Source organism: Podarcis erhardii (genome assembly GCF_964252035.2).
Source record: "Podarcis erhardii genome assembly, chromosome: 7".
Classification (NCBI taxonomy): domain Eukaryota; kingdom Metazoa; phylum Chordata; class Lepidosauria; order Squamata; family Lacertidae; genus Podarcis; species Podarcis erhardii.
This window is the reverse complement of record NC_138511.1, coordinates 84,912,703-84,927,886: the sequence shown is the minus strand read 5'-3', so window position 1 is coordinate 84,927,886 and position 15,184 is coordinate 84,912,703. Positions and strand designations below refer to the sequence as shown.

General features: G+C 49.1%; 1 protein-coding gene across 4 annotated transcripts in view; it reads left to right on the top strand.

The window, feature by feature from the left end:
- NPAS1 (neuronal PAS domain protein 1) overlaps nucleotides 1-15,184 on the top strand; it is a 101,916-nt gene that overhangs the window by 44,749 nt on the left and 41,983 nt on the right. For all 4 annotated transcript variants that reach the window (XM_081868833.1, XM_081868834.1, XM_081868835.1 and 1 more), the window contains one exon: nucleotides 2,917-2,990. In XM_081868833.1, coding sequence (XP_081724959.1) covers nucleotides 2,917-2,990 — 74 coding nt within the window. The remainder of the gene's footprint in view (nucleotides 1-2,916; nucleotides 2,991-15,184) is intronic.

Sequence of the window (15,184 nt, the reverse complement as noted above, 5' to 3'; positions counted from 1 at the left end):
GCTGCTCTGGTTCGCCAGAAGTGGCTTAGTCATGCTGGCCACATGACCCAGAAGCTGTACGCCAGCTCCCTCGGCCAATACAGTGAGATGAGCGCCGCAACACCAAAGTCAGCCACGACTGGACCTAATGGTCAGGGGTCCCTTTACCTTTACCTTTAACCAGCGCTGGGACTTTGCTGGTGAAGGGCAGGTAATAAATTTAATGATCATTAATTAATATGACAGACAAGAGTTGGGCAGACCCATTGACACTAACAGGAGAGGGGGGGCTCAGCATTTTGCCCTGTTCTCTCTGCCCCCGCCCCCCCCCATTGACTTCAACAGGGCTGGCACAGGAAGATTCCCTGGTGGACCCTGGATGTGCCCAGGGTTAATTGGCAGGTTGGCTCTACAGTTCTATGATCCGAGGTGCCATTTTGCTACCCCACCTCAAAGCACCAAACGATCCAGTTTCTGCCCAGGCAAACTCCTGGCGGATTTTTCAAACTCCTCCCCACCTGCGTCAAAACACCCCAGGATGGGGGCAGAAATTCAGAAAGGTGGCAACTGGAGGATGAAATTGATGGACTAGACAATTGATGCAGAACTAGACAAACTAACAGGAAGAATTTGAAACCGGTGGGACCAGAGATTCACAGAAGATTGGTGTAAATTTACGGACTATTTGAAAAGTAATTGTGATGACCAAATTACACTTGTAGGTTTGCAAGAAGTTTTGTGAGGTGAATAATTTGAATTATTGCAGAATTGGATAAAAAGGAAGATGTTAGTTAAGATAATTAAAGGCAATATGAATTTAAGAAATGCAGAAGAAATGATAAAAATGGGAGATCATCAGAGGGGCTGATGGAAGTCCAAAAAGATTGTATAAGATGTGAAATTTTGTGGTATGTATGACAATGAATATGTTCAAAAATTAATAAAAATTAAATTAAAAATATTCAGAAAGGTGGCGGAACGGAAGCCATCTTTTTCGGGCTCGTGCAGATTTCTCCAAGGGCCTCTCCTCTTGGCATCTCACAGTTGGGTGTCCTCGTCCGCAAGTCACCCCCCCCAACACCCCCTCTCTTTCGGCCCCTGAGCCAGGGAACTTCGCTGCAAGGGAGTGAAGGGGCTGAAAGGAAGGTTAAGCCCGGGTCTTGTGAGCTTTTCAGCTTTGCTGGGGAGCAGTGAATGCGGAGCTGATAAGTATTCTAATCCCATCTCCCAGGAATGTGCAGAGCACAATGGCAGGTCCTCGCTCTCCCCTCCAGACTTCCCCCTCCACACCCCCAGGGCTCTGTCCTTGTCTTCCCCCAGAGTGAGTGCCCGGTCCTTGCTTGTGTGCGCTCACCACCCCAGAGGGGTTTGTGCAAGCATCAATGTGCACAGATGCACATGCATGTAAAGAGAGGAGATGTGGATGACAGGCTTGGTTTATTGTTGTTGTTTTGTATGTCCCTGTATAAAATTGTCCCGGAATTGAGATGCAAATGCCCCTCTTAGTAACAGCTCTTGTTTTGCCAAATTACTTGGTAAATCTCTCTCTTTTTGTAAAAGATCTCTGTCTGAGGCTTCTCTCCTCTTCTTCACGTTTCCCTTCTACCTTTAAATTACTTCTGGAAAAGAATCCCAACCTTTCTGCCCCCCCTTCCTCTTTCTTCTGTTTCTTTGGTAATGTTCGGGGCTTAAGAATTTGCTCTTTCGTGTCCAGAAGAAGCTGTGGGGAGGAGGGTCTCTGTGTGCAGCTGACCTCTAACCCCGTGGTTCAGTCGCTTGAGATGCTTTCTTGCCTTTGAGCAAGATGGATGAAGTTTAGGATTGACATGCTTATATACAGACCTTAAAACACTTGACGGATGATGGTCTACAAGCCGTCCTCAAGCACTGGCTGGGCTGCTGTGATGTCACAGCATGCTCACTGCTGAACGAAGGAAAGGCCTTAGAAAAATGAGGAGGTCGATGTGTGGGAAAGATTATATTTGCACTTCATTTATTTATTGTGGGGACAGGTGGGGAGACTGAAACTTTGGTTGTCAGTCCCTGATCATTATCCCCTGAACAAATATAAGATGAAAGAGAGTTTCTGCTCCTCCTCCTCCTCCTCTTTTTGGAAGTGGCTTCCTGACCTCAGAGATGTGGAAGTGGGATCAGGAAGCAGCAAGGGAATCTGTTTATGTTCAGAAGTACACTCTCCTTGGCAAACTTAAGCAGGAAGTAGCTGGTTTCCTGTGGATTAAACCAGGGGTAGGCAAGCTAAGGCCTGTGGGCCGGATCCGGCCCAAATGCCTTCTCAATCCAGCCTGTGGACGGTCCGGGAATCAGCGTGTTTTTACATGAGTAGAATGTGTCCTTTTATTTAAAATGCATCTCTGGGTTATTTGTGGGGCCTGCCTGGTGTTTTGACATGAGTAGAATGTGTTCTTTTATTTAAAATGCATCTCTGGGGCATAGGAATTCGTTCATATTTTTTTTTTCAAAATATAGTCCGGCCCACCATATGGTCTGAGGAATGGTGGACCGGCCCACAGCTGAAAAAGGTTGCTGACCCCTGGATTAAACTCTCTTAGGACAAATCTCTCGCTGATAAGAGAGATCTTCAGTTCTGCAATTCCAGCTTTAGGGGGGCGGGTAAGCTCTGTGCTGGAGCCAAACCTGCAATATGTGTTGTGATTATTTTTGGGGTCCAAGAAGGATCTCCCAGGGCTGGCAAATTCCACTCTCCCCCCAAGCTGTAACTTTGCAAGTTCTCAGCCTCTCGAATCCATGCCCTCCTGGTCACACCATGAGTCTCAATGCCATGGCACCAGCAGCTTCTCCCTGGCAAGTGTGGAGATCAGGGGGCCAAATACTGGGTGGTGGGGTGTCCAAGGTGTGACCTCTCTGATAGCGGGTTCCTTCTCTCTCTCTCTCTCTCTCTCTCTCTCTCTCTGACAGCTGCCGGCCGGAGGAATGTGAACACCCTGCTAACAGAGCTCTTTGAACAGCACTTAGGGGGCCACATTCTACAGGTGAGTATGGCTCATGTGACCTTCTTGTCTCTTACCGGTCTGACTCTATTTTGCAATTATCTGCAGGGCCTGTAAGACAGAGTTGTTCCCCCTGGCCTTTGGCTTGGAATCAACTTGATCCCCTTCCCCTCTTTCCCTTTCCCTTTCTCCTTCTGTGATGGAACTCCTATTTGGGGACTTCCCTGGCTTTTTTCTGGCCCACATAAGACCAGTCTGGATAGTTGGCCTTGGTGAAGATTTGACGTTTTCATCCCCCAAAAAGTTTTTTGATTTGAGTTTCTACTGAAATGAGGCTGCATGTTGTATTTTAATCTTGTTTTTAAGTTGTATTTTAATCAATTGTTTTTATGCCTGGTGTTAGCCGCCCTGAGCCCGGTCTTGGCTGGGGAGGGCGGGGTATAAGTACATTTTATGATTATTATTATTCATTATTGTGAAGAGCCAATGAAGTCCAGATTCTGTCTGATCTCCCTCGCTTCACCTAAAAGATTCTTCTCCTTCAATCTCTGGGCAGGCTCCGTCCCCTTCCTGAGCCACTATATTGCACTGAAATTCCACTAGTGCATTTATTTGCCCCCCCCCCCCCCACTTTTTATGCATTGGTATCCTGGCGTTCAATACTTTTTTTTTTTTTTGTCAAACGTATTTTGCAGAAAATCCTTGAGGCATCCCATTTTGAAAATAGTTTGCTCGTGCTACTTTTGGGGGAAGGGAGGGAAGCGAGCTTGCTTGCACAGTTCTTCCATCTTTGTGGAGTTTTGTGGCCAGGCAGAAGTAAACCAGTTTCCTCCTCCATTCGATACGATACGATAGGATATGATACGATAATCTTTATTGTCATTGTCCCATACAGAACAACAAAATTTAAAAAATCTATATCGGACATTCAAAACCAACAAGCCTGCTATCCCAGCCTGGTTAACCCGCTAAAAACTCTGATACCCCATAATTAAATACAGTATACTCCCACAGAGACTACATTACACTGCGTTTAAAACCAGAATCGCATTTGGATAGAAACTGTTTCTCAGGCAGCTAGTCTTGGTCTTTATAACCCTGTACCTTCTTCCAGAAGGCAGAAGCTGAAAGAGATCATTTCCGGGGTGCGCACTATCCTGCGCCATCTCTGCAGCTTTATTATGACACCTTGAAGCATAGATTTGATCCAAGGTGGGAAGAGTGCACCCAGTTATTCTCTCCGCAGTCTTTACAACCCTGGACAGCATTGTTTTTTCCCTGGCCATGCAGCTCCCAAACCACACACATAGACCATACACTCTCAACAGGACAATGGTAAAATGCCATCAAGAGGTCCTTTGAGAGATTATTTTTCCGGAGGATTCTCAGAAAATATAACCTCTTCTGTGCTCTCTTCATCAGGTCTTTACTATTTTCGACCCAGGTTAGGTCAACTCTCAACTCCATTCCCAGAAATCGAAACACCGAGACCTGTTCCACACATTTCCCCTCAGTAATGAGTGGCTGAATATTCATGCTTTGTTACAGCAGAACGTTTCTGGTGCAGGGAGCTGTGCCGTTTTGGTTTCCTTGTTAGGAGTTTATGGGTCTAAAACTCGACTTCTTACACCATGTTGCACAAGGCTTGGAGTCAGGGTTGGGAAGCCTGGGGCCCTACAGATTCCATCTCCCATCAGCCTCAGCTAGCATGACCAATGGTCAGGGGTGAGGCAAGCTGAGGTCTCGCAACATCTGGAAGCTCACAGTTTCCGGCTCAGAGAAAGAGTCTACCACAAAGCTAAGCAGGAACGTTCATTATCTCTTCCTGGGAAGAATAGAAAGCTCCCGATTTTCACAGTGACCCAATCAAGTCCAGCGCCACCCAGTGGCTAAGCGATGCCACGACGCTATCCATGCATCTTGCGAGTCTTGACATTTTGAGGGCAGGCACCGGTGAAGCCGACGTATCGGGCTAATTATTTCTTGAGAGCGCTCATTACTGCTGTCTCCTGGGGCTGTGGGCTAATTATCAGAAGTGGCATATGGTAATATTTTAAACAGCAATTTATCAATCCTCAGCCGATGGCTGCCCTTGTTGCACAGCCTGGCTCGTGACAGCTGAGGGGAAGTGTGTGAGCAGGGGAACAGACCCTGCATTACATCTGTGCCCCACAAGCCCACGCACATGAAGGATCCGGGAGACTTGCCTCGTCACGTTTCCAACAGGTCCCCTCAAATCTGGATGTGGTTTAATCTGTAGCTTTTAAAATCAGAGTCCAATCCTGTGTTATGTAAATGGTGCTTGCTTATTTCATCTTCCTAACATCCCTGCAAAGTAGGCTAGACAGAGAGAGAGAGAGAGAGAGAGACTTGATCAGAGAAGTCCCATTCAAATTAATGCACCGTAGTCACGTTCATTCATAGAATCATAGAATCATAGAATTGGAAGAGACCACAAGGGCCATCGAGTCCAACCCCCTGCCAAGCAGGAAACACCATCAGAGCACTCCTGACATATGGTTGTCAAGCCTCTGCTTAAAGACCTCCAAAGAAGGAGACTCCACCACACTCCTTGGCAGCCAATTCCACTGTCGAACAGCTCTTACTGTCAGGAAGTTCTTCCTAATGTTTAGGTGGAATCTTCTTTCTTGTAGTTTGGATCCATTGCTCCGTGTCCGCTTCTCTGGAGCAGCAGAAAACAACCTTTCTCCCTCCTCTATGTGACATCCTTTTATATATTTGAACATGGCTATCATATCACCCCTTAACCTCCTCTTCTCCAGGCTAAACATGCCCAGCTCCCTTAGCCGTTCCTCATAAGGCATCGTTTCCAGGCCTTTGACCATTTTGGTTGCCCTCCTCTGGACACGTTCCAGTTTGTTAGTGTCCTTCTTGAACTGTGGTGCCCAGAACTGGACACAGTACTCCAGGTGAGGTCTGACCAGAGCAGAATACAGTGGCACTATTACTTCCCTTGATCTAGACGCTATACTCCTATTGATGCAACCCAGAATTGCATTGGGTTTTTTAGCCAATTTGACTGGGTCTCCTCACAGTACGGCTAGTGTTAGGTACAGCCTCACTTGGTAGCAGCGCAGCCACAGATTCACACTGGAAGAAATATTTATTTGTTTTTTCACACTACTGGAAAACTTTGATAGAGAAACCATTGAAGGACTAAGACGCTCTGGGAGAAAATCGAGATGGGCACTCCCTGCTGATGCACGTAATCAATTAAATGCAATTCGTTTACTTTAATTACTGGCTATTTGCAAGCCTTTACCTTATAGGCAGATCGGGTACTCTGCTAGCCTCTTTGGTGTGGCTGGCAGCGGTCAGGATTTGGCCTTCCTTCTACCTTCTGCTACCTCAGCTAGTCATTTTAAAGCCCTCTCAATAGAGGTATGTTCTTGCCCCTTCTCCTCAAGGAGCTGTCAGAGAGAGAGAGAGAGAGAGAGAGAGAGAGAGAGAGAGAGAGAGAGATTGTGGTTTCCCCCTCCATGTTTCCAAACGCTGTCCATCGAAACTTGGCAGGGAAGATGATGATGATGATGATGATGATGATGATGATGATGATGATGATGATAATAATAATAATAATAATAATAATAATAATAATAATAATAATAATTTATATACCACCCATCTGGCTGGGTCTCCCCAGCCACTCTGGGTGGCTCCCAACAGAATGTTAAAAACACAATAAAGGATCAAAGATTAAAAACTTCCCTAAACAGGGCTGCCTTCAGATGTCTTCTAAATCCAGATAGTTGTTTACCTCGACATCTGATGGGAGGACGGGTGCCACCACTGAGAAGGCCTGATCCTTTCTCTTCCCAGGGGTCCCTCTCTTTCCAGAGACCCTGAGCCTAGCCCACCTCACCTCCCCGTTAGATTCTAGCTTGCCTGTCCAGCCCCCTTCTCTTTACCTGCCCCACCCTGCTTAAAACGACCACCCAGCTTTTAAAACCCTTCCATTTCTATTGGGAGGGGAAAGGCTGGAGGCAGTTTGGCAGCTGTTGACCCAGGGCTTGTCTGCACCATAGCCTGGGAGCAGCCTGCCATCATTGCTCTGCATTTGACTCACTGATTGGGACAAACTTGGGACTGGCAGAGGGTGTGGGGTGTTTGTGTGTGTGTCTGTGTGTGTGTGCGTGTATTAGGACAGGACTTTGCTTTGCTCTTTTACAAAAGAGGCTACGGGAGTCAATCCAAGGTTAAAATTGAGCCAGGATGACACTTCCCTCTTGATTTACGTTTTCATCTTTCCAAAATTCTAACATTGCAACCTGTTCATTGGGGGTTTTTTGAGCCTCGTCAGAACAGGTATTCCCCACCCCCCACTCCAGGTGAGATGTAAAAAGGAAAACAGTCTCTGACGATATGTTGTTGTTTGTTGTTGTTTAGTCATTTAGTCATATCCGACTCTTCGTGACCCCCTGGACCAGAGCACGCCAGGCACTCCTGTCTTCCACTGCCTCCCGCAGTTTGGTCAAACTCATGTTGGTAGCTTCGAGAACACTGTCCAGCCATCTCGTCCTCTGTCGTCCCCTTCTCCTTGTGCCCTCCATCTTTCCCAACATCAGGGTCTTTTCCAGGGAGTCTTCTCTTCTCATGAGTTGGCCAAAGTATTGGAGCCTCAGCTTCAGGATCTGTCCTTCCAGTGAGCATTCAGGGCTGATTTCCTTCAGAATGGATAGGTTTGATCTTCTTGCAGTCCATGGGACTCTCAAGAGTCTCCTCCAGCACCATAATTCAGATCTGCCTTCTTTATGGTCCAGCTCTCACTTCCATACATCACTACGGGAAAAACCATAGCTTTACCTATACGGACCTTTGTTGGCAAGGTGATGTCTCTGCTTTTTAAAATGCTGTCTAGGTTTGTCATTGTTTTTCTCCTAAGAAGCAGGCGTCTTTTAATTTCATCGCTGCTATCCAGAGTTGGAAGGAAAGGCCCCCTTTCCCTCTGCCTCTGTTTCAAATCAGCCATAGCTAGTGGTGTAAGGAAAGCACTGATTTCTGATCCGCTCTGCATTTGTTGCTGTCCTGCTTCCGGGGCGGGGGAATGTTGTTTGCCTTGCTGTCCTCTGTGGTGGAACTTCACGTAATTAACTACTTGCTTAATGATGTTTTCATTACGTTATCTCCCCCCCCCCGCCCCAATTCATGTCCGTGCAGAGGAAGCAGAATGCAAATGAAGTTGAGGGGAGAGCGATCAGTTGCGTATCTTTTGAGGACTGAAAACAACAGCGACTATAGATCCTATTTGCCGGGTGCATTTTTGTTCTGGACACGGGACTAATAAGTGAATCTTGGCCATTTCCACATCCCTAGCTGTTACCTCCCATGCTGAGAACTTCATCTCCTGCTCAGCCGCAGATTGTTGAAGTGTGGCCTGCAATGAACTCATTTCTGAAGGCAACAAATTGTCTTGCGCAGGGGTAGGCAACCTAAGGCCCAGAGGCAAGATGCGGCCCAATTGCCTTCTCAATCCGGCCCGTGGACGGTCTGGGAATCGGCATATTTTTACAGGAGTAGAATGTGTCCTTTTATTTAAAATGCACCTCTGGGTTATTTGTGGGGCATAGGAATTCATTCATCCCCCCCCCCCAAATATAGTCCAGCCCACCACACGGTCTGAGGGATGGTGGACCGGCTCACGGCTGAAAAAGGTCGCTGACCCTTGGTCTTGCTGGATCATCTCTAAGACCTGTGCACAAGAACCTGTATCATAATGATGTTGCTCTGCTTCTCCCTGGGAAACTGCTTTACACTGAGTCAGGTCCTTGGTCTATCTAGTTCAGCCTTGCCTACACTGACTTTCAGCATCTCTCCAGGGCTTCAGAGAGGGCTTTCTCCCAAGCCCTGCCTGGTAGGGAACCTGAGGGGGCCTTGCTGCATGGGAGGCTAATGCTGTACTTCCCTTCTCCTGAGTTGAAACAGAGCTCAGAACAACACACACATCTTCCTCTCACTTTTGTACACCACTTCTCGCTGGCATCCGTCTGTCTGGAGAGACAATGGAGTGTGCCTCTGGGGGTGAAGTCAAACCGCTGGGTTTGCAGCACCAAAGTGACCCCCCTGGGACACAAGCCTGGGCAGTGTGTATGGGGGTCCTGGGCTGCCCAGATGACATGACACCCCTCTCGGCCCCACCAATGTGGTCCATAGGAAATCAGAGTAAGACGTTTGGCATCATCTTGGCTGCAGGTGTTGCCGAAAGGAGGCATTCAAGGTGTCACCAAAACCTCCTTTTGGACTCCTTTCCGGATTTGTGTAGGGTTCACCCTTGAGCCTTTCCTTCTCTCAAAGATATCTCGCAAGGCAGTGGAGGTGTATGATCAGAGTTTTCCGTCTCCTGGATGGACTCTCTTCCCAGGTGGACGAGCCCCATCTGCCTCATACGCCCCTCTTCTACAGAACGGGCAGAAACTGCCTTCTTGACTGCTGGACCCCATACACCACACTTTGTTGTTGTTGTTTAGTCGTTTAGTCGTGTCCGACTCTTTGTGACCCCATGGACCAGAGCACGCCAGGCACTCCTGTCTTCCACTGCCTCCCACAGTTTGGTCAAACTCGTGCTGGTGGCTTCGAGAACACTGTCCAACCACCACGTCCTCTGCCGTCCCCTTCTCCTTGTGCCCTCCATCTTTCCCAACATCAGGGTCTTTTCCAGGGAGTCTTCTCTTCTCATGAGGTGGCCCAAGTATTGGAGCCTCAGCTTCAGGATCTGTCCTTCCAGTGAGCACTCAGGGCTGATTTCCTTAAGAATGGATAGGTTTGATCTTCTTGCAGTCCATGGGACTCTCAAGAGTCTCCTCCAGCACCAGAATTCAAAAGCATCAATTCTTCGGCGATCAGCATTCTTTATGGTCCAGCTCTCACTTCCATACATCACTACTGGGAAAACCATGGCTTTAACTATACGGACCTTTGTCGGCAAGGTGATGTCTCTGCTTTTTCCCCCTTCCTGCTTTTTCTCCTTCATGGATCACTGCCTTGCTGTGGTGAAGGGGCTTGAACAACTCAGAGAAGCAATGAGCTGTGCCTTGCAGGGCCGCGCAAGTTGGACAGGTCATAGTGGAGAGTTTTGACCAAACGTGATCCACCTGGAGCAGGAACCGGCAAGCCACTCCAGTATCCCTGCCAAGAAAACTCCATGGACAAATACAACAGGCATACGCCACATTAGACGTCTCTATTTCTGGGCGTAGTGCACTGGCTTGGCAACACACTTTTCCTGGGTTGCTGATTCAAAGGGAACCTAATTTTGCCCGCGGCCAGAGCAGGTGCAAAGAGGCAGGAGCGAAAAGGTGAGCAAGCTGGATCAATTGAGTTAGAGGATTCTGTGCAGAGGGGGAACGGAGGTGTTAACCTCGTTTGGCTCCTTGGCCAGGTGTGGCGGTTTCCTTTCCACAGCCCACTGTCTCCAGTTTGAGGGCTTGTTTTTTTTGTGTGTGAGAGACTAATTCGGGTTTATTTGGAAGCAATCTGATTTGGCCGCTGGTGTGCATGAGGAGGGGGCTACGAATAGGGAGGGTGAGGGGGATGCAGATGTTGTGCCAACAGCTGGCTGACAGAAAGCACTGCTGTGGGGGGCAGCCCTCCATGTGCAACCTCGGAGGGAGTGCCATAGCTCCTCTCAGTGTAGTGGAAGCTGCTTGCTGGACTCTGCTTTTATACGAACAAGGCTAGTCCTCCCCCTTTTGGACTCCTTCCTTCCTCCACCAGCACTGTTGTTGCCAGAACGATTTGTCTTTTCTCGTTGCTCTGACCATGGGATGCAGGCCTTAAAATCCCTCTCCTGGCTTCCTGACCGCTCTCGGATCCGGCAACAAGCCCCTTTGTTCTTCCCTCCCATGTGACGCGGTAGAAATCCCATGGAACGATGCACGGAATGGAGAACAGCAAATGTGGAAAAGTTTATCTCCCTCTCTCGTAACTCCCACAACTTGTGGACATCTGAGTGCTGGGAAGATTCGGGAGAGATAGAAGGAAGGCTTCACACCAGCGCAGAGTCAGAGCATGGAACTTGCTCTCGAGAGAAATAATAATAATAATAATAATAATAATAATAATAATAATAATAATAATAATACATTTTATTTATACCCCACCCTCCCCAGCCAAGACTGGGCTCAGGGCGGCTAACACCAGCTATAAAACAATTGATCAAAATACAACTTAAAAACAAGATTAAAATTTCAGTAGAAACTCAAATCAAAAACTTTTTGGGGATGAAAACGTCAAATCTTCACCAAGGCCAACTATCCAGACTGGTCCTACGTGGGCCAGAAAAAAGCCAGGGAAGTCCCCAGATAGGAGTTCCATCACAGAAGGAGAAAGGGAAAGGGAAAGAGGGGAAGGGGATCAAGTTGATTCCAAGCCAAAGGCCAGGCGGAACAACTCTGTCTTACAGGCCCTGCGGAAAGAAATCAAATCCTGTAGCCATCAGAAATCAGAAGTAGCAACGGCCACCAGCCTGGATGGTTTCAAAAGAGGATTGGAGAAATTCACAGAGGAGAATAAGACTGTCGATGGCTACGAGCCACAAACAGCGATCCTTTGCTTCCATGTTTGGAGGCAGCAGTAATTCTGAATCCCAGTTGCTGGAAACTACAGGAGAGGGTTCTTGCGCTCAGATCCCACAGGCATCTAACTTGACATGAGCCAACAGTGTGACGCGGCAGCTAAAAAAGCCAATGCAGTTCTGGGCTGCATCAATAGGAGTATAGCATCTAGATCAAGGGAAGTAATAGTGCCACTGTATTCTGCTCTGGTCAGACCTCACCTGGAGTACTGTGTCCAGTTCTGGGCACCACAGTTCAAGAAGGACACGGACAAACTGGAACGTGTCCAGAGGAGGGCAACCAAAATGGTCCAAGGCCTGGAAACGATGCCTTATGAGGAATGGCTAAGGGAGCTGGGCATGTTTAGCCTGGAGAAGAGGAGGTTAAGGGGTGATATGATAGCCATGTTCAAATATATAAAAGGATGTCACATAGAGGAGGGAGAAAGGTTGTTTTCTGCTGCTCCAGAGAAGCAGACACGGAGCAATGGATCCAAACTACAAGAAAGAAGATTCCACCTAAACATTAGGAAGAACTTCCTGACAGTAAGAGCTGTTCGACAGTGGAATTTGCTGCCCAGGAGTGTGGTGGAGTCTCCTTCTTTGGAGGTCTTTAAGCAGAGGCTTGACGACCATATGTCAGGAGTGCTCTGATGGTGTTTCCTGCTTGGCAGGGGGTTGGACTCGATGGCCCTTGGGGTCCCTTCCAACTCTATGATTCTATCTAGTTGGCCACTGCGAGAACTGGATCCTGGACTCGATCGGCCATGGACCTGATCCAGCAGGTTTCGTCTTATCTCCTACATTCCAGGACCACCATGGGCTTGACCCACCCATCTTTCTGCTCCTGTATCCTTTCGCCCTTGCTGCATCCTTGTTGCCTCCTCAAAACACCTGCCTGGAATCCATCAAGACTTCCTCCCAGAGCTAGCAAGCTGCATTGCTCAGCTGGTGAGCTGGCCTGTGGATCCTTGCCTGCCTCAGCCTCTTAGAGCACCCCCATCCGCTGCTTCTCCCTATGCCTCAGAGCCCTTTGTGTTCATGGAGACAGGGGCTGCTCTGGCTCTGGGTCCTGTGCACTGGCCCCCCACCCCCTTGTCATTCTCCATCACCCCGTGAGTAGCTTCCTACACCAACCTCTCCTTCCCTTCCCCAGCTTGCCCCCTTGTGCCCCAAGTCCTGGCAACACACCTCACCCAGACCCTGTTTCTCTTTCCTGTTGTCCTGCCAGTTTGTGACACAAATGAAGCTTCTCAGTGGTTTGTCCTTTAAGGATTTGCCAGGGCCCAGAGCCTGGGAGAGAGAGAGAGAGATTTCTGTGCCCTCAGACTCTGCTGAGCAAGTTGCCTGTTTGGAGCTGTCCGTGGTCCTGCAGTTCCTCACCTGCTGGATGGGAAAATGGTGCTTCAGGAGACCTCCTCTCAGCTCCTCCAAACCCTTCCTTGAAGCCCCTCTTTCCTGTGAAGTCTTTGGCACAATCCCTCCATCCTCAGGCCTGGGGGCTCTTGGATGCTTTGGCCTGCAGCTTCCATCTGCCCCAGCCGGCATGGGCCGTGGCTCAGGGACCTTACACGCAGTTTGATCCCTGGTAGATAAAAGGCAAAGGTAAAGGGACCCCTGACCTTTAGGTCCAGTCGTGGCCGACTCTGGGGTTGCGGCGCTCATCTCGCTTTACTGGCCGAGGGAGCCGGCATACAGCTTCCGGGTCATGTGGCCAGCATGACTAAGCCGCTTCTGGCGAACCAGAGCAGCGCACGGAAACGCCGTTTACCTTCCCGCTGGAGCGGTACCTATTTATCTACTTGCACTTTGACGTGCTTTCGAACTGCTAGGTTGGCAGGAGCAGGGAGCTCACCCTGTCGCGGGGATTCGAACTGCCGACCTTCTGATCAGCAAGTCCTAGGCTCTGTGGTTTAACCCACAGCGCCGCCTGCGTAAAAAGATAAAGGTAAAAAGTTAAGTCCAGCCAAAGGCAACTCTGGGGTTGCAGTGCTCGTCTTGCTTTCAGGCCGAGGGAGCCAGCGTTTGTCCACAGACAGCTTTCCGGGTCATGTGGCCAGCAGGACTAAACCGCTTCTGGCGCAACGGAAACCAGAGCGCACAGAAATGCCGTTTACCTTCCCGCCGGAGTGGTACCTATTTATCTACTTGCACTGGTATGCTTTCGAACTGCTAGGTTGACAGGAGCCGGGACAGAGCAATGGGAGCTCGCTGCAGTCACACGGATTCTCCAGGTGACGCTGCCAGCCAGGTTCATGCCCCAAACCCCAGACAGACACTGCTGCCAGCCAGTTTAGGCAGTACAGAGCAGGATGGAACCCAGTGGTCTGTACCCATTATGCCAATAAAGTCTGAATGAATGAATATATGTACCTGTAGCTGCCTGCGTTCTTAGGAGAAAAGCAGAGGCTGGAGTCAGTGCGGCCTGCTTGCTCAGCAGCTGGTGAGAAGTGCTGCAGGGAGGTTGGTTCACTGATGTGGGGGGCAGGGGACCGCCAGAGGGCTCCTTCGCCCAACGAGGGGCCCCCAGAACCTGCAGCTTACACTGCTGCTCTCTCTGTCTCTCTTAAACTGCTCTTCCCCTGCTTCTGCTACTTTTACTACCTGCGCCAAGCATGTTTTTCTTGATGTGCATGTGCTGAAAATCTGGCAAAATGAAATCTAGGGATTGATCCATGCATACCTCTCTTCTTCACTGTTTGCAGCCTCCCCCCGCCCCCCCCCCGCAGAGACGTCCCCATCATATGGTGTCAACCATTTAATTGCCACAGCAATGACCTCCGGCCGGCACATCGAAACCACTTGATGATGATAAAAAAAGCAATTTTATCTGTCAGCAGTAATTAACGTGCTGGAACGTTAACGTGGCTGTCGGTTCCATTCATCTCCTGCTATTTCTTTCTCTCTCCCTTCCTCTCCCCCTCCCCACCACCCAGGCTCCTTCGTGGGGGAAACGTCGTAATTGTGCAAATGTATCCCGTTGGTATAAAGAGGCATTGTTGCTGCAGGGCAGGCCTTGGGAGAGAGGCAGGGCATGAAAGATTGGGGGGCTAAGAGGAGTCCCCATGCCCCAGGACAGGGATTCTGGTAGTGCAGGCTCCAGAATTTTTATTTTTGGGGAGGAGACTCATAGAATCGTTGACTTGTAGAGCTGGGAGGGATTCCAACGGTCATCTAGTCCAGCCCCCTGCAACAACAACAACAACAACAATTTATTATTTGTACCCCGCCCATCTGGCTGGGTTTCCCCAGCCACTGGGCAGCTTCCAACAAAGATTAAAAATACATTAAAATGTCACACATTAAAAGCTTCCCTAAACAGGGCTGCCTTCAGATGTCTTCTAAAAGTTTGGTAGTTGTTGTTCTCTTTGACATCTGGTGGGAGGGCGTTCCACAGGGCGGGTGCCACCACCGAGAAGGCCTCTGCCTGGTTCCCTGTAACTTGGCTTCTCGCAGGGAGGGAACCGCCAGAAGGCCGTCGGCGCTGGACCTCAGCATCCGGGCAGAACAATGGGGGTGGAGACGCTCCTTCAGGTATCCTAAGCAGAAATCTCAGCTAAAGCAAGAATCTCAGCCAAAGCATCCATGACAGATGTCCATCCAACCCCTGCTTAGAAAACCTCCAAGGAAGGAGAGTCCACAACCTCCTGAAGGAGACTGTTCCACT